The sequence below is a fragment of the Alligator mississippiensis genome, chromosome 8, assembly GCF_030867095.1.
Source record: "Alligator mississippiensis isolate rAllMis1 chromosome 8, rAllMis1, whole genome shotgun sequence".
Lineage (NCBI taxonomy): Eukaryota > Metazoa > Chordata > Crocodylia > Alligatoridae > Alligator > Alligator mississippiensis.
In genome coordinates this window covers 37,056,901-37,079,857 of record NC_081831.1, presented here as the reverse complement: position 1 = coordinate 37,079,857, position 22,957 = coordinate 37,056,901, and the positions used below count along the sequence as shown (strand labels likewise).

General features: G+C 51.0%; 1 protein-coding gene across 5 annotated transcripts in view; it reads left to right on the top strand.

Annotated features, from left to right (window-relative positions):
* DGKK (diacylglycerol kinase kappa) overlaps positions 1-22,957 on the top strand; it is a 149,625-nt gene that overhangs the window by 106,951 nt on the left and 19,717 nt on the right. For all 5 annotated transcript variants that reach the window (XM_019481919.2, XM_019481917.2, XM_059732650.1 and 2 more), the window contains exons 9-22: positions 6,532-6,694; positions 7,258-7,366; positions 7,966-8,105; positions 8,730-8,811; positions 10,154-10,245; positions 11,049-11,148; positions 11,520-11,766; positions 13,148-13,249; positions 14,344-14,443; positions 16,083-16,190; positions 18,138-18,234; positions 18,804-18,911; positions 20,538-20,651; positions 21,161-21,295. In XM_019481919.2, the coding sequence (XP_019337464.1) occupies positions 6,532-6,694; positions 7,258-7,366; positions 7,966-8,105; positions 8,730-8,811; positions 10,154-10,245; positions 11,049-11,148; positions 11,520-11,766; positions 13,148-13,249; positions 14,344-14,443; positions 16,083-16,190; positions 18,138-18,234; positions 18,804-18,911; positions 20,538-20,651; positions 21,161-21,295 (1,697 nt within the window). The remainder of the gene's footprint in view (positions 1-6,531; positions 6,695-7,257; positions 7,367-7,965; positions 8,106-8,729; positions 8,812-10,153; positions 10,246-11,048; positions 11,149-11,519; positions 11,767-13,147; positions 13,250-14,343; positions 14,444-16,082; positions 16,191-18,137; positions 18,235-18,803; positions 18,912-20,537; positions 20,652-21,160; positions 21,296-22,957) is intronic.

Sequence of the window (22,957 nt, the reverse complement as noted above, 5' to 3'; positions counted from 1 at the left end):
TAGCTTTTCCTGTCCCTCCCCAAAGCTAAGAGTTGCATTTTGCCTCTCTAGTATGACAGCATCCCCCATTCTGGCCTTAAACACCATCTTCCTCTACTCTTGTCTATTCACCATGCTGCAGCCCAGATCATTCCCTAGCTTGTCACTTTGACATGTTTCCCCTCTTTGAATCCTTCTTCTGGCTCTACTTTTCTCTTGCTTACTAAATGTAAGCTCCTTGTCTTTGCTTTCCAGGGTGATTCTCAAATGAGCCCCTTGGCACTTTCTTCCATGCTGCCCCTCATGTTTCTTGGGTAGCTCCCTTGACTCCGCCTTGATCTGGAAAGCCACGTCACATTCTTCAGATCCTTCTTTCAAAGTACCCTGCGCTGTGATTATCTAGAAAGCACTTGACAACAGTTAGGCTGATGGTGTGGGGAGAACATTGTTGACCAGTGTTCTCAATGGCTTCCTTGTGCTCCACCATCTGTGTGCCCATCTGTTGGCTCTTGTATGTGTAGGTTATAAGCAAGGGGGCAGAGACCATTGTTTTTGTGTAGTATCTTATACAGCAAGATTTTGAGATTAACAAGAGCTACTCAGTCCTACAGTAATATAAATAACAAACTGAAATGACAATTTAGTCATGGCAGCAATGAATGTAAAGAAACTCTTTGACTCTCAAGGTGTCATAGCTCAACCCCTGGCATGGATCTTTGAGAACTCCTGGTGCTCTGGTGAAGTGCCCGATGATTGGAAGAAGGCCAATGTCGTGCCTATCTTCAAGAAAGGGAAGAAGGTGGATCCAGCAAACTATAGGCCCATCAGCCTGACCTCTATCCCAGGGAAGGTCTTAGAAAAGATTATCAAAGAGGCCATTCTTAACAGACTGGCCGATGGCAACATCCTGAGGGATAGCCAGCACGGATTTGTTGTGGGTAGGTCTTGCTTGACCAATCTCATTTCCTTCTATGACCAGGTGACCTACCACCTGGACAAAGGAGAAGAGATTGATGTTGTATATCTTGACTTAAAAAAAGCATTTGATCTGGTATCCCATGATCATCTCTTAATACAACTGGCTAACTGCGGCCTCGGCCACACCACGATCCACTGGCTGGGGAACTGGCTCTGTGGTCGGACCCAGAGGGTGGTGGTTGACGGAAGTCAATTGTTGTGGTGCCCTGCGACCAGTGGGGTCCCCCAAGGCTCTGTCCTTGGGCCTATACTATTTAACATTTTATAAATTTCATAGACATTTGGGCTGGAAGGGACTCTGAAGGATCATCGAGTCCAGCCCCCTGCCCCAGGGGCAGGAAGTCAGCAGGGATCATAGGATCCCAGCAAGATTGAACGCCTTCAAGACGCATTTGGATGTCTAAGTGGGTGCTTGAACCACCTCTGGTGACAGTCTATTCCAAACCTTGGGGGCTCGGACAGTAAAGTTCTTCCTTACGTCCAGCCTGAATTGGTCACGGTGGAGTTTGTGACCATTCGATCTTGTCATCCCTTGGGGCGTCTGGTGAACAGATGTTCCCCCAAATCCTGGTGGACACCCCTGATAAACTTATAGGTGGCCACCAGATCGCTCCTGAGCCTGCGCTTTTTCAGGCTGAAGAGTCCCATGGCTCTCAGCTTCTCATCATAAGGTCTGTTTTCCTGACCTGATCATGTGCATGGCTCTCCTCTGCACTCTCTCAAGCTTCTCCACATCCTTTTTGAATAGTGGAGCCCAAAACTCGATGCAGTACTCCAGCTGCGGCCTCATCAAGGCCGAGTACAAAGGGAGAATGATGTCCCAGGATTTCCTTGAGAAGCATCTATGGATACAAGCCAGGGTTTGGTCGCTTTACTAGTCGCAGCATCACATTGAAGGCTCATGTTCATCTTGTGGTCAATCATGACCCCCAAGTCCCTTTCATCTGTAATGCTAACCAGCGTAGCACTGCCAAGCCTATAAGGATGCTGAAGGATTTTCCTCCCAAGGTGGAGAACCTTGCATTTTTCGGTGTTGAACACCATCAGGTTCTCATCTGCCCATTTCATGAGCCTGCCAAGATCTGCCTGGATCACCCTCCTGTCCTCAGGTATGGATGCTTTACCCCAGAGTTTGGTGTCTTTGGCGAACTTGGCCAGCCCACTCCTGACACCAGTGTGTACATCATTGATGAAGATGTTAAAAAGTATAGGCCCTAGGACAGAGCCTTGAGGGACCCCACTGGTCACAGGACACCACGACAATTGACTTCCATCAGCCACCACCCTCTGGGTCCTGCTACGGAGCCAATTCCCCAGCCAGTGGATCATGGTGAGGTTGAGGCCGCAGTTAGCCAGTTTTGCCAAGAGGTGATCGTGGGATACCAGATTGAAGGCTTTTTGAAGTCAAGATATATGACATCAATCTCTTCCTCCTTGTCCAGGTGATAGGTCACCTGGTTGTAAAAGGAAATGAGATTGGTCAAGCAAGACCTACCCACAACAAATCCGTGCTGGCTATCCCTCAGGATGTTGCCATCAGCCAGTCTGTTAAGAAAGTTCTCTTTGATAATCTCAGGCACTTCACCAGAGCACCAGGAGTTCTCAAAGATCTGTGCCAGGGGCCGAGCTATGATGCTTGCCAGCTCCTTGAGTACCCTTGGGTGTAAACTGTCAGGACGGCTAACTTGAAGGTATCCAGCCTCTCAAGGTGTTCCTAGCACTATGGACGAAAGGGACTTGGGGGTCATGATTGACCACAAGATGAACATGAGCCTTCAATGTGATATTGCTGCTAGTAAAGCAAGCAAAATGCTTGCTTGCATCCACAGATGCTTCTCAAGTAAATCCCAGGACCTCATTCTCCCATTGTACTCAGCCTTGGTGAGGCCATAGCTGGAGTACTGCATTGAGTTTTGGGCTCCACTATTCAAAAAGAATGTGGAGAAGCTTGAGAGTGTGCAGAGGAGAGCCACGCGCATGATCAGAGGTCGGGAAAGCAGACCTTATGAAGAGAGGCTGAGAGCCATGGGACTCTTCAGCCTGGAAAAGCGCAGGCTCAGGGCCGATCTGGTGACCACCTATAAGTTCATCAGGGGTGTTCACCAGGATCTGGGGGAACGTCTGTTTACCAGAGCACCCCAAGGGATGACAAGGTGGAATGGTCATAAACTCCTCCATGACTGTTTCAGGCTGGACATAAGGAAGAACTTCTTTACTGTCTGGGCCCCCAAGCTTTGGAATAGATTGCCGCCAGAGGTGGTTCAAGCACCTACTCTGAACACCTTCAGAAGACATCTGGATGTTTATCTTGCTGGGTTCCTATGATCCCTGCTGACTTCCTGCCCTTGGGGCAGAGGGCTGGACTCGATGATCTTCCAAGGTCTCTTCCAGCCCTAATGTCTATGAAATCTATGTACCCTGCCGTTCAATGAAAGGGGAGAGCACATGGCATCACAACAGACCTAGTTTGACCAGGTATGTTGGCTAATAGGAATGTATGGAGGTATAAGCCCTTCACACAACAGCTCCTATTGGGCAGTGCTCCACAGCAGGGAACTGCCCCAGAGAAGAAAACTGTTCATCTGTCTCCATGAATGTGACATTTGCCTCCCCCCCTCCGCCCCCCATGCTTTGGCCATTTGCCCATCAATCTGCTCCATGGCTGTATGAGTGGAGCAGCAGTGTGCTAAGTCTATGGGAGCATGGGCTCAGGGGTCTGGGTTTGCTAGCAGGCATCTCAGCCTAGGGCTTGCACTTGTCTTCTCTGCTTCTTGCTTCCTTAGCTGCACTTGTCTAGCTGTGGTTTAAGGAAAGCATTGTATTGTCCTGTAATACTAGCTTTGCACTTCTTAGAAAGTGGTGACATGGGCTTTCGATAGTAGTGATGGCCCAGCTGTCACTGTACAAACACTCCCTGAGCAGTGCTTCCACTGTCCCTCCTGACTGAGCTCCTCTCCTTATGTCTTACTCTAGGCTTCCCCCATTCCATAGCACTGCTGATGCACTGTTATCAGGACCTTCTGCTTCTCCTGCTTCACACCGTTCCAGCCTGGGTTCCTCCATTGCTGTGTGGATATCGCACACTAGTAACTTGTGGAGTTCAGTGACCAAACTGTGCCAAACTGCTGTTCCATAATGGCGCACCAGGGGCTTTCTTGCTTCCTTTTTCTGAACAAGTTGGTTCTAATAGTTGTTGAAGGGAGGATCCTGGGCAGGACTGGTAGATCCAGTGACCTTCAGTTATCTTGTGAGCATCAGACCAGTCAACCTGTTGCATCTGTGGTCAAACTTCTCATCTTCCTAACTAGTAGCTATGGAGCAACTGTTCCAAAACATTGGGGCAGAGGGCCCAAAATATGAGCCACTAATATGTGTTTCCCATGATCCATGCAGCTGCCTGTCTATTTCCACAGGCAATGAGGTCTCTTGGCCACCAGAAATGCAACCAGCCTGCTAACTTAGAGAGGTACAGGGATGGAGAGAGGGGTTGCGGGGAAAGAGGCTGGTGTCCTCACGGTGTGAAGTTCACCTGGCACCCAAATGGGCCTCCCCTTCCCCCCAAGTCCTTCAGTCACCATCTTCTACCCCCTCTTCCTAATGGTGTTTGCCCTGGGAAGCAGGCCCTATTGAGTGCTGTCTCCTGGGGTAGAACCAGCTGCTGGGGAGGTGCACTCTGGATTCTACATATGGGCTCTGAGTGGGATACATGAAGCCATACCTTTTGAGGTGAGCACAGAGTCACTGTTACAGGCAGGGGATGGCTGGGATATGCAATGGCAGCACATGGCTTGGGTAGGAGTGGGGAAGGGGCTGACAGACAAGTTCCCTCCAAGGCACTGAGCTACAGTCCTGCTTAGGCACCAAGTAGCACTGCTGTGCTCTGTTTGTCCATCAACATTTGAATCTAGCCTCATTCCATCAGTAATGACCAGGGAGCCTGGTTTTCTGTTTAAAAATCGCAAATTCTCTGATTTAATTTTTTTTAAACCAACTGCAAATTCTCTGATTTAAAATAAAATAGAAATCCACATTTTTCCACAATTAAAATGAAACACCACTATAGATAGATAGATAGATAGATAGATAGATAGATAGATAGATAGATAGATATAGGTGTCAATTGCACACAATGTTTTATTGATATATTTACAATTTTAAAGCAATTTGGAAGCCTACCAGTGCCTCAATTATTATAATAAAATAAATTCTAAATACCCATATATTTTGGCATTTGATTTTGGGTTTTTTATCATGGAAAATCAGAGCTCCCCCTGCCCCCTTTGCTCACCAAGACGTGGGTCCAGCTACAGCTATCTGCCAACCCACTCCTCCCTCCACTGCTTTTGTGGCACTGAGCAGTCCTGATATGCCAGTGCCATGCCCCTGGCCATGTGGGTGCCCCTCACTCCAAACCCACAGCCCCCCATCCCTGCCACTGCCCCTTACTCTTGACTCATGGCCCCCCAGCCCTGCTAGTGCCCCTCACTCCCAGCCTACAGTCCCCCATCCTTGCTGGTGCCCCTTACTCCTGACTCACAGCCCCCCCTCCCCAGCCCCCCCAGTATGCAAGGAAGGGATTGGGTGTGTGGGGAAGATGGGAGGGTTTTGGGGGGAAAGGTGCAGGCAACACAGCGGAAAGAGGCACATGCCCCCTGAGATTTCTGTGCTTGCAGTGGGGTACAGGGCTGCAGCCAGGCTGAACCAGCTCCAGGCAGGACCCAGCATGGGAGGGAGTGCTATGCTGCTATGGTGAGGCATGGCAGTGGCTGCAGCAGCAGCAGCTATAGTATGGAGCTGTGCCCCTGCTGCTGCCAGCTGGGCAGAGGGCACCTCACTTTGGCAGCCATGGCAGTGTGGTGCTCCCTCCTGCACTGGGTCCCCCTGCTGGGTCGCAGAAGTGGCTTCTGCCCAGAGCTGGTCTGGCCTACCTGCAGGTCTGCACTCTGCAGTGGGCACAGAAATCTTGAGGGGGCATGTGCACCCCCTGCCATGTGGCCTGTGCCCCTTCCCACCATGCTTCATGGCCTCTGCCCCCCCATGTGGCCTGTGCCCCTTCCCCCTGCCCCCACATGGCTTTTTTCCCTTCCCTTCCCCCACCCCCATGGGAGCTGCTCTCCACCACTGCCTGGTTGCCACATGCATGTGTGCACATACATGCACATGGTGCCTCTTACCCGATTGCCCTCCTCCCACTCTCTGTAGCCTCTTGCAGGCTGGAATGTTGCCAGCCTACAAGGGGACCCCACTGTTTCTTGCATTTTTCTCCTTTTAAAGGGGAAATCCATGATTTTCTCCTTGAAAAGAGAAAATCCACGGTTTTCTCCATTAAAGAATCCGTGTTTTTTCTGCAGCAAATGGAAAACCTGGATCCCTGGTGATGACAGATCCTCCAAAAAAGCTCACTCTTTCTTAATTTTTTATGGACTTCATAGACAGGCATTTTTAGCCTGTTTGTTTGTTTGTTTGTTTGTTTGTTTGTTTTTTAACTGCCCATTATGGATGGTTGGCAACCCTGCAGTTGCTCCACTGATTGCAGAAGTGTCTCCACTCACAAGGGAGCTTTGGTTTCTCTAGGCTTCTGGAAGGCCACCTGCCCCTCCTCCTGCTCCAGTCCCCTTCTGGCCTTTGTCAACTCCAAGAGCGGCGACAACCAGGGCGTGAAGTTCCTGCGGAAATTCAAGCAGTTCCTCAACCCAGCACAAGTCTTTGACTTGATGAATGGTGGTCCTCACCTAGGGTAAGTGCCAGCAGGACCTTCACCATGAGCTCATGCTGCTCCCAGCCCAGTGCTTCCTGTGCACCAAGAAAAGACAAGGCCTCCCTACCAGAGGATAGAATTTTCCTTCTTTCTGCGAATGAGTTCATATCTGCTCAGCCACATACCACCCAGTGCCTGTGACTGGGAGTGCCTGTGACTGGGAGTGCCAGTCCAGCCAACTTCCTCCAATCCCCTGCAGGACACAACGTGGGTGCCAGTTCTTACTGCTCTGGGCTAGGCAGGGCACATTGGCATGAACTCTTACCCTATGCAAAGAGCCCTGGGTTCCTTGGAAGGAGCAGGGGAAACATAGGGTGTTCACATAAAGCTCCCAGAGCATGTAATTAAAGTGTCCCCACCATCATTTTTCAGTGCAGGGATGCTAATACATGAGACACTGGAGTCTGCTGGAGTGAGTTGGAGCAGCCTCATTGCATGTGTATAGGCACCCGTTGGGTCTTCTGAGGTGAACTAAGCTGAGGTGCATGTCGACCCATCCTTCAAACCCTGACCCATGCTCCTCTCTCTGTGTCCCTTACCAGGCTTCGTCTCTTCCAGAAGTTCTCCACCTTCCGTATCCTGGTCTGCGGGGGAGATGGGAGCGTGGGCTGGGTTCTGTCCGAAATTGATGCACTGGGATTGCACAAGCAAGTGAGCAAGAGTGTGTCTCTGTCTGTATTCACCTTCCCCTCCCTCCCTGGGATCCCCTGATGGTTCCCCTACCCTGGCAGCCATCCTGAAAGCTCTGTGACAGTAGTGACAAGCCTGGTTTGTAATAGATTTGCAAAGCTTGGACTCTCTGTCCATCCTCCCAGCCTGGGATCTCCGTTCCCAGAACCAGAAGTTCATCTGACATGACACAGTGACAGTGCTGGTGAGGCTAAGACACAAGGAGTATGTCACCAGGATGAGTGTGTCTGCGTGTGATGTATGTGTGTGGGGGTGAGAGAGTGAGCCTGCAGTTGGGTAGGCTGTTTGTGCCCACGGTTAAGCCCAGTCACTGGTACTGAAAGTCACTGACACTCCACAGCTTGGGCTGAGACAAATGCATGACCCATCCTGGAGACCTGGGTTCAAAATGACTTGTGCACTAAGGAGATCAACACATGCCACTGAATGGTTTTATTGCACCTAGCTGCTGATGTCCATGAAGCTTTCACTGGGCTCTCATCTAGCATGACCCTCTGCTTGATGGCTCTTCCCATCCTGTGAGGATGCCTTTGTTGAAAATGCCTTCCCTTCCCTGACAGTGCCAGCTTGGTGTCCTGCCACTGGGGACTGGCAATGACTTGGCACGGGTGCTGGGCTGGGGCAGTCTGTGTGATGATGACACCCAGCTGCTGCAAATTCTGGAGAAGCTGGAGAGGGCAACCACGAAGATGCTGGACAGGTGAGTGCCAGGCATTGGACCAGGGCCAATCATTCTGGGCCCAACAGACCTCACCCTAGGTCTAGACCAAGACAGGGATCCTAAAAGGTGAAAGAAAACCAACTTGGCTTGTTGAGTGGATGCTGATGCCTTAGTGTGTTGTTGGGCCATTCTGTGCCTGCATTCCCAGCACCATCTTTTAGGACAAATTGTCCATAAACACCTACTGCAGGACTCTGAAGCAGCTGGGGCTGCCCCATGGAGGTGACAGGATACTGGGCCAAGTTGCCTCTGGTCTAATCTAGTTCCTCTGATAGCCCAACATTCCCTGCTCCCATTTCCATAAGGGCCTGAAGGAAATGGGATCTAACTTCCCCATGATTGGGCTTTGCCATCTCCTGTTCTATTGGCTTTACATCCCCTCCTTTGTATCCTCAGAGGTCAGCTACCCTGTAGGTTCCTGGACCCTGGCCATTGCACCGTGCCCACCACTAGGTTTGGTGTCCCTGCCTTCCTCTTGAAGTTGCTGTCTGAAAGCCAGAGGCCCCTGGTAGCCCTGGGCCTGGTGTCTTCATCTGCTCGGCTGTGGCTTACCAAAGAGGCCAAGCTATGGCAAACAGTGTCTTGTCTTTGCTTTGCTGCCAGGTGGAGTGTGCTGACCTATGAGATGCCTAAGCAGTCACCCCTGCCCACTAAGGAGGAGGAGAATGGGGACTCCAACATCCAGGTAGAACTGGTCTGTGGGCATGTCTAGAGCTGGGGTGGCAACATGGCTCAGAGGGACCAGAGGAGGCTGCAGCTCCTGAGTTCTGACCCTGTCTCTGGGCTTCTGTGTGCAAGGGGGATCTTTAGGTCTCATCCCTGACCAACAGCAGGAGACATCTGTATACTGCTTGCACGTGCAAATCAAAGTGATTTCTTCCTGAGAGGTGGTTCCCTTGGCTAGAGGGAACTGGAAGGGACAGAATTGCAGGGATAGACACTTCAGCCTGACCACAAGTCCTGGCCCAAGCAGAACAAGTCTGACGGTTCTCAGTGTGCTATCCTAGTGTTGCTTACCTTGCCCACTACAAACCTGGTCTCGGTGGGTCTAACATAAAGCAAGGGTCAGGATGGGGTGTAAAAGCAGGTGTACAGGGCTGGTCAGATTGGAAGGGGGTGGCAGAAAGGGGAATGCAGAGCCTGCCCCTGCCGCCCAGCTGCATGGGCGGGGAAGCTTGTCATGCAGATAAGTAGTACTCAGTAAGTCACACAAATAAGTCCACTCAATAAAGCCCTGAACCAGCTGACTGGTGACCTGAATTCTCTTCCTGGCTTTGGCATGGATTGCATTGTCCTTCACCTCTGTGCCTCTGTCTTCCCACCCTTCATCTCTTGGTGTCAAGGGACCATAACTTCTTCAGAGACTCTCTTTTCCTATGAGCCTGTATAGCATCCAGGCACTGAGAGAGATGGAGTGATGTTGAGACCTGTTGGTGCCAGTGCAGTACAAATAGTAGCAGTGACAGTAGGGGCAGATTCCCAAGGACTTCTCTACATTTTGTTTGCAGCATCCGCTTGGGCACTCACAGCTGCAGTTGTGTGGGTACAGGTAACAAGGCATATACCCACCTTACAGATGCCAATAAACCCTGATCCTTTGCTCTCCCTGTTCTATTATTTCCAAGCACTTCAGATACAAAACTTCTAAGTCCTGTGACCCTGCTACTTCTGCTGTCACTCCTCTGGTTAACACAATCAGTGGGGAACCCACTGCCCCAGTTCCTTAGGTACAGGCAACAAATAATCTCCTGTGAGGGTCTAGAATTGCTTGTTGTTCTGGTCAGAATGGATGTACTGGAAGGTCCTGAACGTCTAGAGGGTCAGAGCTGAGCTACGCCTAGGATGAGGAACCTGTGGCCAAGAGTGGCCATGTGGCTTGTTTAATGTCACATGGTGGCTCCTGGCTCAGTGAGGTAGTTCTGCTGCAGTCCTTCCCCCTTGCTGCTGTTATTGGGGGTGGAATCAGAGAGTAGCAGGAGCACTGGGGTAGCTGCTCAGAAGATGCTTTCCCCCCCGCTGTTGCACAGGCCCAGATCTCCCACTATGCCGACTCTGTGGCCTTCCACCTGGCAAAGATCCTGGAGTCCGATAAGCACTCGGTCGTGATTTCCTCTGCAAAGTAAGGGGCTTGTAGTGCTCTGGTGCAGGGGTTGGGACAGGGAGGGTGGGGAAGAGCACTGCTGAGTACTGGGTAAGCCAGGATGATTGCAAGCTCAAGACAGGGGTCCCTGCTGATGAGTGGTCAGAGCCTCTACCTCCTGCCTGAGTCCAACCCAGTAAGAATGTGGGTCCTCTGTCACCCTGTCCAAATGCCTGCAGGCCAAGCATTGGGGATACCCTGCCAGGGCAGATAGAGGAGTGACGTCTCTGTGGCCCATCCAGTCCTTGATCTCAGTTGGGACTGCCCACAAAGGGCAGGTAGAAGGGGCAGATAGGGAGTCTGTGCTGAGGCATCCCAGATGACTGCACGCAGGCCTCCCCAGAGCTGCTGCATGGGGATGCCTTTGGCTTGCTGCTGGTGAGCTGGGGTGGAAGGCACCCTTCAGTCCCTTTGCACAGTTCCGCCAACTGGAAACCTGAGGATTATCCCAGTTTCTTGGGCCCCTGCTGGAAGGTGGTGGGCTGCCTGCTCTGGCAGGGGTCAGGGTGGGGTTGGAGTTCTCTCCTGCCTGCTGGCACCAAACAACCCTACCCGCTACTGAGCTTGCTGAAGGGGAGCACAGCACAGAGGGACCCTGGAGGGGACACAGTGGGGAGGGCAGGGTTAGTCTTGCATGGCTGGGGAGCGCCCTCTGCTGGCTCAGTGGGGGAGCACTCCTGGCTAGTGGGTCCTGCTTGTAGGGGGAGATGGCAGGTACAGCCCCAGTGGTGGGGCTGACTGTCTCCACAGGCTCTGCATCTGAGTCACAGTCTTCCTGGTAGGTTCCTGTGCGGGACTGTGAACGACTTTGTGGCGGAGGTCGGGAAGGCCTATAAGCGAGCCACCGAGAACAAGCAGGAGGCTGACGTGATGGCCAAGAAGGCAAGTCCTGCATGCCCTGTGCCTGGGATCCCCTGGACAGAGGGAAGATTATGCAATCAGAGGGCCCTTCCCAGCCATCCCTGTCCTCCCTGAATTCCAATGATTTGAGTTCTCTAGAAGGACTTTTAGAGAGGCTGGATGACCTATGGCCTCCATTCCTCCCAGGGTTCATTGTGGTAAGGAGGATGGTTCTGGCATCTTGGTGATGGAAGAGTGGGTGTGTACATTGACCATCCTGGCACCCTCTCCTTGGACAAGGCCATGGCTCTATGCCAGCAAATGCTCTCTCTTCTTCTCCTGTTGAACCCTGGTGCAGCTCAGCTTTGTGCCCAGACAGCAACAACCTAGGCTGACCAGGCTGTCTCTTGCAGTGTGCCATGTTGAATGAGAAGCTGGACTCCTTGGTGCGGGAGCTGAATGATGAATCGCAGGCGATAGTTGTCCCCGAGGGGAGCTCACAGGCTGCCCTGCCTGGTCCTGGAGGCAAGGACAATAGCAAGGGTGGCAGTTTCAACCCCAGCCCTATGCCCAGGATCTTCAAATCTAAGGAGCAACTCATGCTGAGAGCCAATAGCCTCAAGAAGGCCCTGAGACAGATCATTGAGCAGGCAGAGAAAGGTGAGAGAGCCCTGGGAAGCAGGAGGGAGGTACTGAGGGGGGAACAAATGCTGCTGAGGGGGATCAGGTGGGCCATGACTGTGCTGGGCCACTTCACCTCTGACACTTGCCTCCAAGCCCTGTCTTCCCTCTCTGTGCCTGGCTCTGGCTGGGAGGGCCAATATCCTGTCACCTGGTGGGGGGTGTGAAACGTGTTGCTGCAAGGCTCAGTGCTGCATCAGCTCCTCCGTGGCAGAGGAGGTGCCCGTGTACTGCCAGTCCCTGTGCCTACTGCTCTGCTGCAGCAAGTCCCACCCTGCTGCTTGGCTCCAGACCTAAGCTCTAGTTCCATGTTGGCTGGGCAGCACTGGGCCAGGCAAAGGCCCTTTCAGAAATGGCTGCTGATTCTGAGCCCTTTGGTTTGGCCCCAAGGCCTAACTTACCAGAGAGCTGGGCCCTCTGCTCTGGGTTTACCCACAAGAAACATTGGATGTCCAGCACTTTTAAAACCGAGACTGGTGTGTCTAACACAGGATACCCCCATAGCACTGGCCACTGCTGAATGCTTTGGTCAGGGTTGCTCTGTGCCTCAGTTTCCCTACCAATGACATGGGGATCATGGCATTGCCCCCAAGTTCAAAGTGCTCAGAGGTGATTTACGTTAAAGCCAGAGAACGCCCTTTACTGGTGACAACTGAAGCAGTGTCCTGGCTGCCTAGGGGAGGGAGAGGGAAGAAGCCCCATGGTCACAATCTCACATAAGTTTGTCACCTGTGGATGCTTCCTCTGGAAAGCTGTAGGGTCAGACTTGAACTTACTTGGGGCTGATCATGTGTTTGGGTGAAAATCGTGGGCCAGGCTTTGCTGTCCTCTTCCCCCTGGCAACTTCCATTGAAGTAAATGAGTGGAGCCAGGGTCTCGGATTCAGGCCCTTTCTGCTTAATTTGACATCACTTCTTCAGTGCAGGGCTACCAGCAGTACCAAGCTGGCTCTGCTACAGCATGTAATGGGCCCAGATGGGTCCAGCTGGGAACACAGTTGGCTTGGGTTGAGTTCTAAGCATCTGGCCTGAGGTGCAGCTGAGGGTCTGCGGCCTCCCTTGGAAGGCAGTAGGGCTTGCTGGCTGCTAGCTCCTCCATGGGTCTGTGTCACCTGGGGTCACTTCACTGCAGCCTGCAGGCAAGTGAGCACCTTGTTGCCTCGGCTTGCTGGAAGAGGAAGTGTCTGGGTTAGGACTGGGCACTGAGGTCCCTCTTGGACTGGAATGCAAACTCCAATCTTCCTTCTCTGCAAGGAGAGGGCTGAGTGTGGGGGTGGATGCTGGGTGTACTGGGCTTGATGGTACAGTTTGAGCATTTCTTGAGGTAGCTCTTTATCTTGTATCCCCGGCCTTCTACACAGCGGTAGATGAGCAGAACAGGCAGACACAGGCCTATCGGAGCATCTCGGCTTCTAGCAAGAAGGACAGCTCGGAGGATTTCAACAAAGAAACCGAAAGGCTCAGTATGTGGCCTCCCACCCTTTCTGATACGAGTGGGGAGGGAGCTTCCCCCAAGCCCTGGCTACCTTGTCACCTTCTCCAACTCATCCATAGCTCTCAGTTATTTAAAGCACTCTCAGAGGCACTGATAGATTGAAGATGGCAAACAGAGAACATCCCTGGGGAATATGAATGAGCCGCATCCTCCCTTGGGGTTGTGAGCAGAATCTCTCACTGCTGCTGCTGGGTACAGTTAGTCTTGTGCTCTTCTTTGCTGCATATGCAGGTGCCTTGCAGGCCTGGGAGCTAACTAAACCTCCAAACTGTGACTGCAGCAGATGAGGTGAGCCAAGGTGGCTCCCTAGATTTCAAGCCTTTCATATCTTGGGGCCATGCCCCAAATGGGTGTGTAGTCACACCCCTTATTTGCAAGTACACTGCATGTAATGGCATAAGCCACTAAGATGTTTGTGCCTGCAGGTGGCAGGTGAGATGCTGTTTGCTCATGGTTAGCATTTGTGCAAGTCAGTGGCCCAGCAGTAATAAAGTGAGGAGAATCTGGCCCTAATTGCCTGGGCTTCCCCACCCTGGGACCTGGGGAGACCTCAGGCAGTAATAACCTGACTCAAAGCCCATTGAAATCAACTGGAGGGTTTGCATAGACTTAAATGGGCCCTGGGTCCTGCTCTATCTGTAGGTGGGCAGAGGCTGGGCTTATGTCAAACTCTGTTACAAACCCACACGGAGAAGGGAGGACTGATAGTAGATAATTAAGAGAGAAACCACTGTGGCACTGCAAGGGATCTATAGATCATGTAGACTGAGAGCAAAAAACCAGAGGGTCCCTGTAACCAGACCTGTGTGTAACAGCTGATAAATGGGGCAAACACAACCCTACCCCAGCACTTGTCCCTTGTGGTACGCTCATCTTGTGTCACTGCCGTAAGTGCTTTGCAGAGATCGAATGCAGGGGTTGCCTCTGTTTTCAGCAGTGAAAACAGGGTATCCTGGTGCAGAGCACAGCCTGTGGAGTTGGGTCTTTGGCCGGAGATGAGATCCGGGCACATTATCTTGTTGTGAGCAGGGGCTAAATAACATCTCCTTTCCTTCTGGCCAGGCTCCCGACGGGAGACAGTCACCTCCACAACCTCCTCCATCATTCTAGACAGGCCTGACAGCTTCAGCACCATCCACTTCACAGAGGACCCCAACACCATGTGAGTCTCTTGCTGAGGGCAACGTTCCTGGCTGGTGTGCTGTCTTATGGGTACTTCATCTTGTGGCAGTGGTCAGAGGTGTTATTCCTGTACTGGAGTAACTGACTGACACACAATGGCAGACCCAGAACTTGAACCCAGGATTCTGGCTGCCAGGCCTCTGATCTAACCACTAGGACTCATTCTCTTCTCTGAACCCTTAGTCTTAACTAGAGTCTACCTCACGATTAGCCTTTCCCCCATCAGACGCTTCTCTTTGCAAGGAGCCTCACGCCATGTGGCTCTTCTGTGTTGTGAGGGCTTGTCTTAGATAGAAGTCACATTTCCATAGTGGGAGGAAGGAAGGTGATCTACTATGCTAGATGGCTTGGTAGCTGCTGGGATGAGCTCCCTGCACTGCAGAGCTGTGCAGTGACTACCACTTGGCTGAATGGTGCTCTGACACCCACTGCCTCTGAGACGCATGGTTCATCACCTCCAAGTTCGGTAACTGCCAGACATCCTACTGGTGTGAGAGCCAGTTGGAAGTGTCCCCCAGAACAGAGTGCAGTAGCCTGCTCATTTGTGCAGCAGGCACTACACTTATTGTTCAGGTTGTATGAAAATATCCAGCTGAGATATTCAGAGACACCAAGGAAATGTGTATTTCCTCCTCACTCTGTAGGTGAGGAGGAAATACTGGGCATCTTCAACTACAAGTAATAATAAAGGAGAGTGTAATTTTATAGATTCTACCCTCCGTCTGCCCCCAAACTGAAGAGAGTGAAGGACATTTTCCAACTTGTCTGGTTTGAGGCTTGGGGCCATCATTAATGCAGTGGCCAAGCACTTTCCATTTAGTATGGAAATTGTGGCTGCTGACAGATGTGGAAACCCTTCCCTCCCAGTGGAGTTCATGCAGCGTCTAACTGTTCTCCCTGTAACCCCACAAGATACTACTGATGTTCAGCAAGCAAGGCTGTATTGGCCTTTTTAAGATCTCAACTCCAGTCCATCTCCCTTTATTTTACTTGATCAATGCCTGTATTAAAAATCAGGTCCTGGTTTCCTTCTGTAACTTGTGGAAATTAAGAGTCATTCCGGTAAAATCTATCAGTGGAAAGCTGATGTAAGTGGGAACAGAATCTTCTCCTGAGCAGAATTATCAGCCACTTACTAGAGACAAGTAATCTGATTATACCATCTGAAGTGTTGTTTGGCAAATTAAGCATTGCTCTGGTACCTGCTGGGGACACTGTAATAGACCAAGGGTTGGAAGGGCCAAAGATCTAAGTGGCTTTAACCACTTGAAGTGCATTAATGACCCTGAAATATCTGGCTTAGGGTGTTTCATTGTTTTTGTAATGAAATGCACACAAATCAGTAAATCTATCAGCCTTGTCTGTTTAGTGGTCCTATAAACTTGGCTATGATATCACTGACAGCTCATCAGGTCTGGCTGTGACATCACTGAGAGCAAATGGGAGAGCTCCAATTGTTACTGGCATTCAAAAGCCATTTCCTAGTTCATAATAAATCTTGGTGACACACACATATGCTTAAACAACAGATCTGATATCTTTCATTTACTGGCTCCACCCCAGTGATCACTTCCACATTATGCTGTGTTCAAATCTCTTTCCCCATCTGTTGCTTTCAGACAATTCTCTGAAAAATGTGTGATGAACAACTACTTTGGCATCGGGCTGGATGCTAAGATCTCTTTGGAGTTCAACAACAAGCGGGACGAGCACCCCAAAAAATGCAGGTAGGCAAAAGAGCCTCCCCTGTTACTGGAATGGAGAATGCACAGGGTTCAAGTTCTGAGTTCCACTTTGAGTCATCCACAGTCCTCCAGGGGCAGGAAACCTCATGGGACTTAAGCTCAGAGATGGGGCAACAGTCATCATCACCTTCTTTGTCAAGCAGCTGCTTGTTGGTCCTAAGCCACCTTTTGCATTCCAGCTAGTCTGATCTGCTGGTAGTTCTATCAATAGTGACATAGGTACACAGTGCTAAGAGTGGATTGTTCCATTGTTCACAAGGGAATGCCCTTCATCCAAACATCTTGCACTCTGAAAACATGATCTGTTAAACCTCCCAACATTATCCCTCACGAGGTGGGCAATATCCTAATTATCCTTGTTCTACAAATGCCAATGGGACCCAGCATAAGTCCCTGTGGAATCCTAGTTATCCAGAGTAGTTCACAGTTAGATATTACTAGCATCCAGGAGGAGTCATGTAAACCTCTAGGGAGGTATAGGAGCACACAAAAGCCTTGAGCTGGAATTGAATTGTACTACATAATTACATTTAATGACATGTCTGCCCAAAACAAATCTAGCAGAAAAAAAGGGGGATTAAGTGGTAAATACTACTAAGCATAGAGATCTCTTTGCAAAGGAACTTGGTGTCACAACCTCTGTGCTGTAGGTGGGGGAACTGAGGCACAGGGGAAGAGGGGGTGTCTTGTCCAAGGTCACATAGGCTGCTTACAGATGTAAAGAAACCTGGTGCTTTACTTTAAACTCAGTGTACCCCCTCACTGAGCCCAGTGCAAGCCCAGAAGAGGCATCATGTTAGTTGGACCTGGCTTGCCCAATGTTTGTATAGATCGGGCGCTTCAGCAGGGCTTTTTTGACACTTTTATCTAATAGCTGATTGAATCAGTTATTAGAGAAAAGCACCAAAAAGTTCTGCTGAAGCATCTGAACTATATAGATGTTGTGGAGCCAAGTCAAACTAACGCACTGCTTCTTCCAGAGAATCTGATTTTTTTGAGGGGGGAATAGGGGAGGGTTTCCACATCTGTCAGCAGCCACAATGACCAAGTGATCAAGCCAGGAGCAGAACCCATGTCTCTTGAGCCTCAGGCTAGCATCCCATCCACTAGGCCATACTGTGTCCGTAAAAGAAATAATGAGGTGTTGCTATGATGGAATTGTTAAACGGATGAGGTATAGTTCAGAGGGGAGCCAAAGAAACAGCAAACAGTGTATGGTGCTGAGAATTAGGCCTAGTAACACTTCATCCAAATGTAGGAGCTATGGGCCATTCAGGGAAAGTGAGGCAGCACATTTCACCCAGATAAAGACAATGTTCTTCTACATGACATGTCAGGAACCAGTGAGAAGGAATTCCTGCCCCAGAGCTCAAGTCAGGTTCAGTAAGAGGATCTGTGGGTAATGACATGACACAGTGACAGAAGAGAGGCTGTTAAGCCCTATCCGTAGCAGGGTAATAAGCCCCTTGTTTCAGGGTATCAGCTAGGCATTCATGGAGAGGCTTCCCCTGTGGACAGCCTGTTCCATAACCAGCCATGAGGGTGGGTTACACTTCCCTCTGAAGTAAGTGGTCAAAAAGTGGATGCTGGTTTGCTTTGGCAGTGTCTGTGTTGCCCCTTAATTACTGTGTGTAGGTGAATCACTTCTTAATATGCATAGTTAGAAACTCCTGTTGCCATATATTGGAAGTCAAGGGGTTGGAAATTGTTCCTGGGGCTTTCTCTGCTATTTGCATGTCTATGGGAGTTTTCTATGAGCCCAAAGCCATGCAGCCCAAGGCCAGGTGACCTCATTGGTCACCTACTTAGAGTTCTCTGTGGCTGCACCAAGCCCATGCTTCTGGTAGATCTGGGGGGGAGGGGGCGGGTCTCAGACAGATCCTGTCTTGATTGCCAGCACTGACTCTCCACTATTTGCTTCTCATGCAGCAGTCGCACCAAGAACATGATGTGGTATGGAGTGCTGGGAACCAAGGAACTTCTCCAGAGGACTTATAAAAACCTGGAGCAGCGAGTCCAGTTGGAGGTAATCAGAGGAGACATTGACCAAAGGGTTGGGGGACTTTGGGAGCATAGGTGAGCTGCATGAGAGTGTGTGTGGAGTGCTGAATAAACTGGCATTCTCTTTGTGGGGCACTGAATGTTGGGTTGGGGAATCATTCATGGCTCATGGGATCAGCTACAGTTGCACACTGTTCACTTCACTTCAGTGATGGCAATAAAAGGAGCCAAAAGGCCCTTTATATGAGCACTAGGACTCATTCTGTCTTCTCTCAGTCCTTAGTCCTAACTCAAGTCTATTAGCCTTTCCCCTTCTATTTAGAAAGAGCCTCACTTCATATGGTTCTTCCCATTCTGATTGGCTAGTGGGAGGGTTTATCTTAGGTGGAAATCCTTTTCTTCCAGTGGGAGGAAGGAAGGCGGGCGGCCTGGCAGCTTCCCTCCTTCCAGAGCTGTCCTGCCTCTGCTGCTTGGCTGAATGGTACTCTGACACCTGCTGCCTCCAAGACCCACAGCTTGGGACTTTGGACAAGCTGTGGCAGGCGGTGTCCCCAAACACTCTGAAGAGCTCTGCTGCCTGCTCTTGTCTTGCAGTGTGACGGCGTGTCCATCTCCTTGCCCAGCTTGCAGGGGATTGCAGTGCTCAACATCCCCAGCTATGCTGGTGGCATCAACTTCTGGGGAGGCACCAAGGAGGATAATGTGAGTTTGGGCCAGGGTCTAGGGTTGTGAAGGCCTTTGGCTGTTGGTGCTGATTCCAACTCTAAATGTTAAAGAGCTTGAAGGAGTTGAAGCAGGAGGCCCCTGGTCCTTTAGGGGCCAAACATCAATGCATGGGTCCTTCTTGTTTTGGTCTGCCACCAGCCCTAATCAGACCAGGGGCTGTCTCCTGTCAGGTCCAGTCAGACTGGAAGTGTCATCCAGTTTGGCTCACTGCTCCTGCCAGCTGTCACTGCAGACAGCTTTGAGGATGGGCTGTGAGGCAGGGAGGGGAAAGTCTGTCACTTGGAGGCAGTGCAGTCCACTGGGAATAGTAAAGGGCTGGTGGTCATGTCATTGAGGTCAGGAAGGAATACTTGGGGTCAAGAAGGAATCTTACCCAGTGGAGAGATGGGTACAGACTGTGGGGTTTTTGCCTTCCTCTGTAGTGGGGGACATGGCCCTCTACCTGGAATCTCTTGAGCAAATGTTAACAACCTTTTATAGAAGCAGGACTGGCTGCTATAATTCCCCTGTTTTACCTGTGGCAGGTTAGGGGATTATGTCTTGTGTTGTGTTAGGGTTGATGATAGCTTTATGAAGAGTTTAGACTATGGATTTATATAGGATGGTTTGGATAGGGATGATCCTGCCTCGGGCAGGGGTAGGACTAGGTAACCTCCAGAAGTCCCTTCCAGCTCTGCTTCTCAAGGATTCTATGATTGGCATCCAGTGCTTGACTCTGCCAAGGCATGGCTGTGGTGCGCCCTTCTGGCCTTGGAGCCTGGAATTCTGTGCACTCCTCTTCATCCCTTTCCTTCATGTGCCATAGGAAGGGGTAAGGAGCTCTGTATTGCCCTCTGCAGTGCCTGACAGCTCCTGCACTGCATTGAGACAGGAGCTGTAATCAATCTCTGTCTTCAAGGGTGCAGCTGGCTGCCTGCAGGGTCAGGAATTTTTTTCCCAGTGTCCAATTAGCCAGATGTAATTTTTTTTGTTTGGTTGGTTGGTTTTGGTTTTGGTTTTTTGCCCCTTCCTTTTGAAGCATTGCCCAGACATATTCTGTGATTAGCTGATTGGCCAGGCCACAGCTGGGAATGGTACATAGGATGTAATAAATCACTGCTTTAATGCACAGAAAATCCCTTTTCCCAGATGTCTACTCAATACTCACAGGCTAGATTGGTGTCAAACTGACCACCAGATTTTGAGTTGGGAAGGAATTTTCTCCCTCATCAAATTGGTAGGGATCTTGGGGGATTTTTTTACCAGCCTCTGCAGCATGGACTGTGAATTGCCTGCTTGTTTTATCCAGGAATATCTCATTAATTGGTTCTCTGCTATTGCAGGCGACTTGGGTATTGGTGCCACCTGGGTCTCTCTTGTTTTTGCCTGTGGCACAAGACAGTTCAGTTACCTGAGGACTCAAGGCTTTAGCCTAACCCAAGTTACTGGGCTTAGTACAGGGATGACTAAAGTGTAACGTCCTGTGAGGCCAGAGAAGTGGACCCCAGTGATCCCTTCTGGCTTTAAGCTGTCTGGCACTGGGAGGAGACAGATAGATGTAGTCTGTGTAACAGAAAGTTGAGGGGCTTGTGGAAACCACAGGGCTTTGCTGTTCCCCTGCAGAACTTTGGGGCCCCCTCGTTTGATGACAAGAAGCTGGAGGTGGTTGCTGTCTTTGGCAGCATCCAGATGGCGGTGTCTCGAGTCATCAACCTGCAGCACCACCGCATTGCCCAGGTAAAGCAGCACCCGCTGCTGCACCTCTGCTTCTTAGCTCAGATCTCAGGGTGTGATCTGGGCAGGGGCTGACCAGTAGCTCTAGACTGAAGGATGGAACTGATGAACCCATCTGGGTTACAAGGGGATGGAGCTTAGGGTGGGCCCTATCTGCAGTGAGCCCACCTCTCACCTGGGTACCCAGCAGGAGTCAGCTTTGGGTGGGAAGACAAAGCATCCTCTGCTGCAGAGAGCAGATGTGGGTCGCCTTTAGAGTCACAGCCTGTGAGGAGGGAGAAAGTCTCCCACTGAAGTGGGGAGAGAAGGCTCTAGCCTGCTGGGGCTGTATTGAAGGATCCAAGAGGCAGGGAGTGCCTTGGTATGTCCCTATAGGGGAGTCCATGAGCTGCAGTGTGGGGCCAAAGCTAGCTTCATTTGCCAGGGGAGTTCTTACTCTTGAGCCCTCTGCTGGGTTGGGGTTGCTGACTTGCCATTCAATGCCAGCCTTCTCTCCTCTCTTTGCCTGGCAGTGTCGAATGGTTAAGATCACCATCCGGGGTGACGAGGGTGTCCCAGTGCAAGTGGATGGAGAAGCCTGGATCCAGCCCCCAGGGATCATCAAAATCCAGCACAAGAACCGAGCCCAGATGCTAACGCGGGACAGGGTGAGACCTAGGTGCAGCTCTCCGTGGGAGCACAGTGCCCCAGAACGTATCCTGGTGTCACACACCCTGTACTGTCTGGTGCTGTGACCCTGTTGAGTCTTGTAAACTAAGCAGAGCTGGACCTATCCAGCACTTGGATGTACGCCAGGATGTGCCAATGCCTTGTTTGATACTGAGGATGCTTTACTGGCAGAAGGGCTGTCATTCAGATCAGTCCAAAGCCGCAACTAATTGATATGTTTTAAGAACATACAGCCTTTCCCTCACCACCAGAACTGACTGGATTATTAACTTGATTCCAGTTGGGGTAACCACATCTGACTTTTCTAAATATTCTTCACTTTCTGTCCTGAGAGTTATACACCTACCTTGTTGCCCTCTGGAGGTGACTGTCTTTCTGCAGCAGGAGCAGTGACAGGAACACAGGACTGGACGCGCTCTTCTGAGTCGCTGAGTCTAGTCTCCTGCCTTTGCAGGTAGCCATTAACCTGAGAGTCCTAAAATTCTTTTGCTTCAAACCCTCATATCAGGAGTGAGAGGCATGAGGTGGGGGTGGAGGGGACGGAACAGATGATTGGCAGTGTCAGGGGGACTGCGGTTCAGGAGTGAGGGGCACCAGCATGGCCCAGGTCAGCAGGGTACTGTAGTTTGGGAGTGGAGGGCAGTGGCAGGGTTGGGGTTAGTGGGTTAGGAATGAGGGGCAGCAGCAAGGCTGGAGGGGGCTGTGACTTGGCAGTGAAGGGCAACAGAATGGGCAGGGGCAGGGCACCGGCTTGTCACTAGTGTCTATCTAGCCTCCTTTTGAAGACCTCCAGGGTAGGAGCAAGCACCACTTCCCTTGGAAGTTGGTTCCAGATCTTAGCCCCCCTAACTGTGAAGTAGTGCCTCCTGATCTCTAGCCTGAACCTACTCAATCATCTTGTGGCCATTATTTGTAGTTACTCCTGGTAGTGCTCAGGGGAACAGGGACTCTCTCATTCCCTGCTGGTCCCCCTTGGTAAGTTTATAGATGGCCACCAGATCCCCTCTCAGTCTTCTCTTGTGGAGGCTGAACAGGTTCAAGTCCCATAGCCTCTCCTTGTAGGGCCTGCCCTGCTGCCCCCTGACCATGTGAGTGGCCCTGCTCTGGACCCTCTCGATGCTGTCCACATCCCTCCTGAAGTGCAGCGCCCAGAACTGGATGCAGTACTCCGACTGCGGCCTGACTAATGTCACATAGAGGGGGAGGATCACCTCCTTGGACCTGCTCATGACACAGAAGGTGTGGTTAGCCTTACTGACTGTGTCCTCATATTGGCAGCCCATGTTCATTTTGGAATCAGTAATGACTCCAAGATCCCTTTCTGCCTCAGTGCTTATGAGAAGGGAGTTCCCCAGCCTGTAGGTATGCTGTTGGTTCTTTCTCCCTAGGTGCAGTACCCTGCATTTGTCAGTTTTGAATCCCATTCTATTCTCACCCTTCCACCCCTGTAACCTGTCCAGATCTAGTTGTAGCCCATCCCTCCCTTCTAGCGTGCTCACCTCTCCCCACATCTTAGTGCCATCTGCAAATTTGAACAAGTGGGGGTAAGGTAGGGTATGCATGGGAGCCCTTGCATGCACCTCCTTGAGCCGGGCATCACTTGTCCCTGCCACAAATGAGCCCAGAGCTGGCTTACCCTG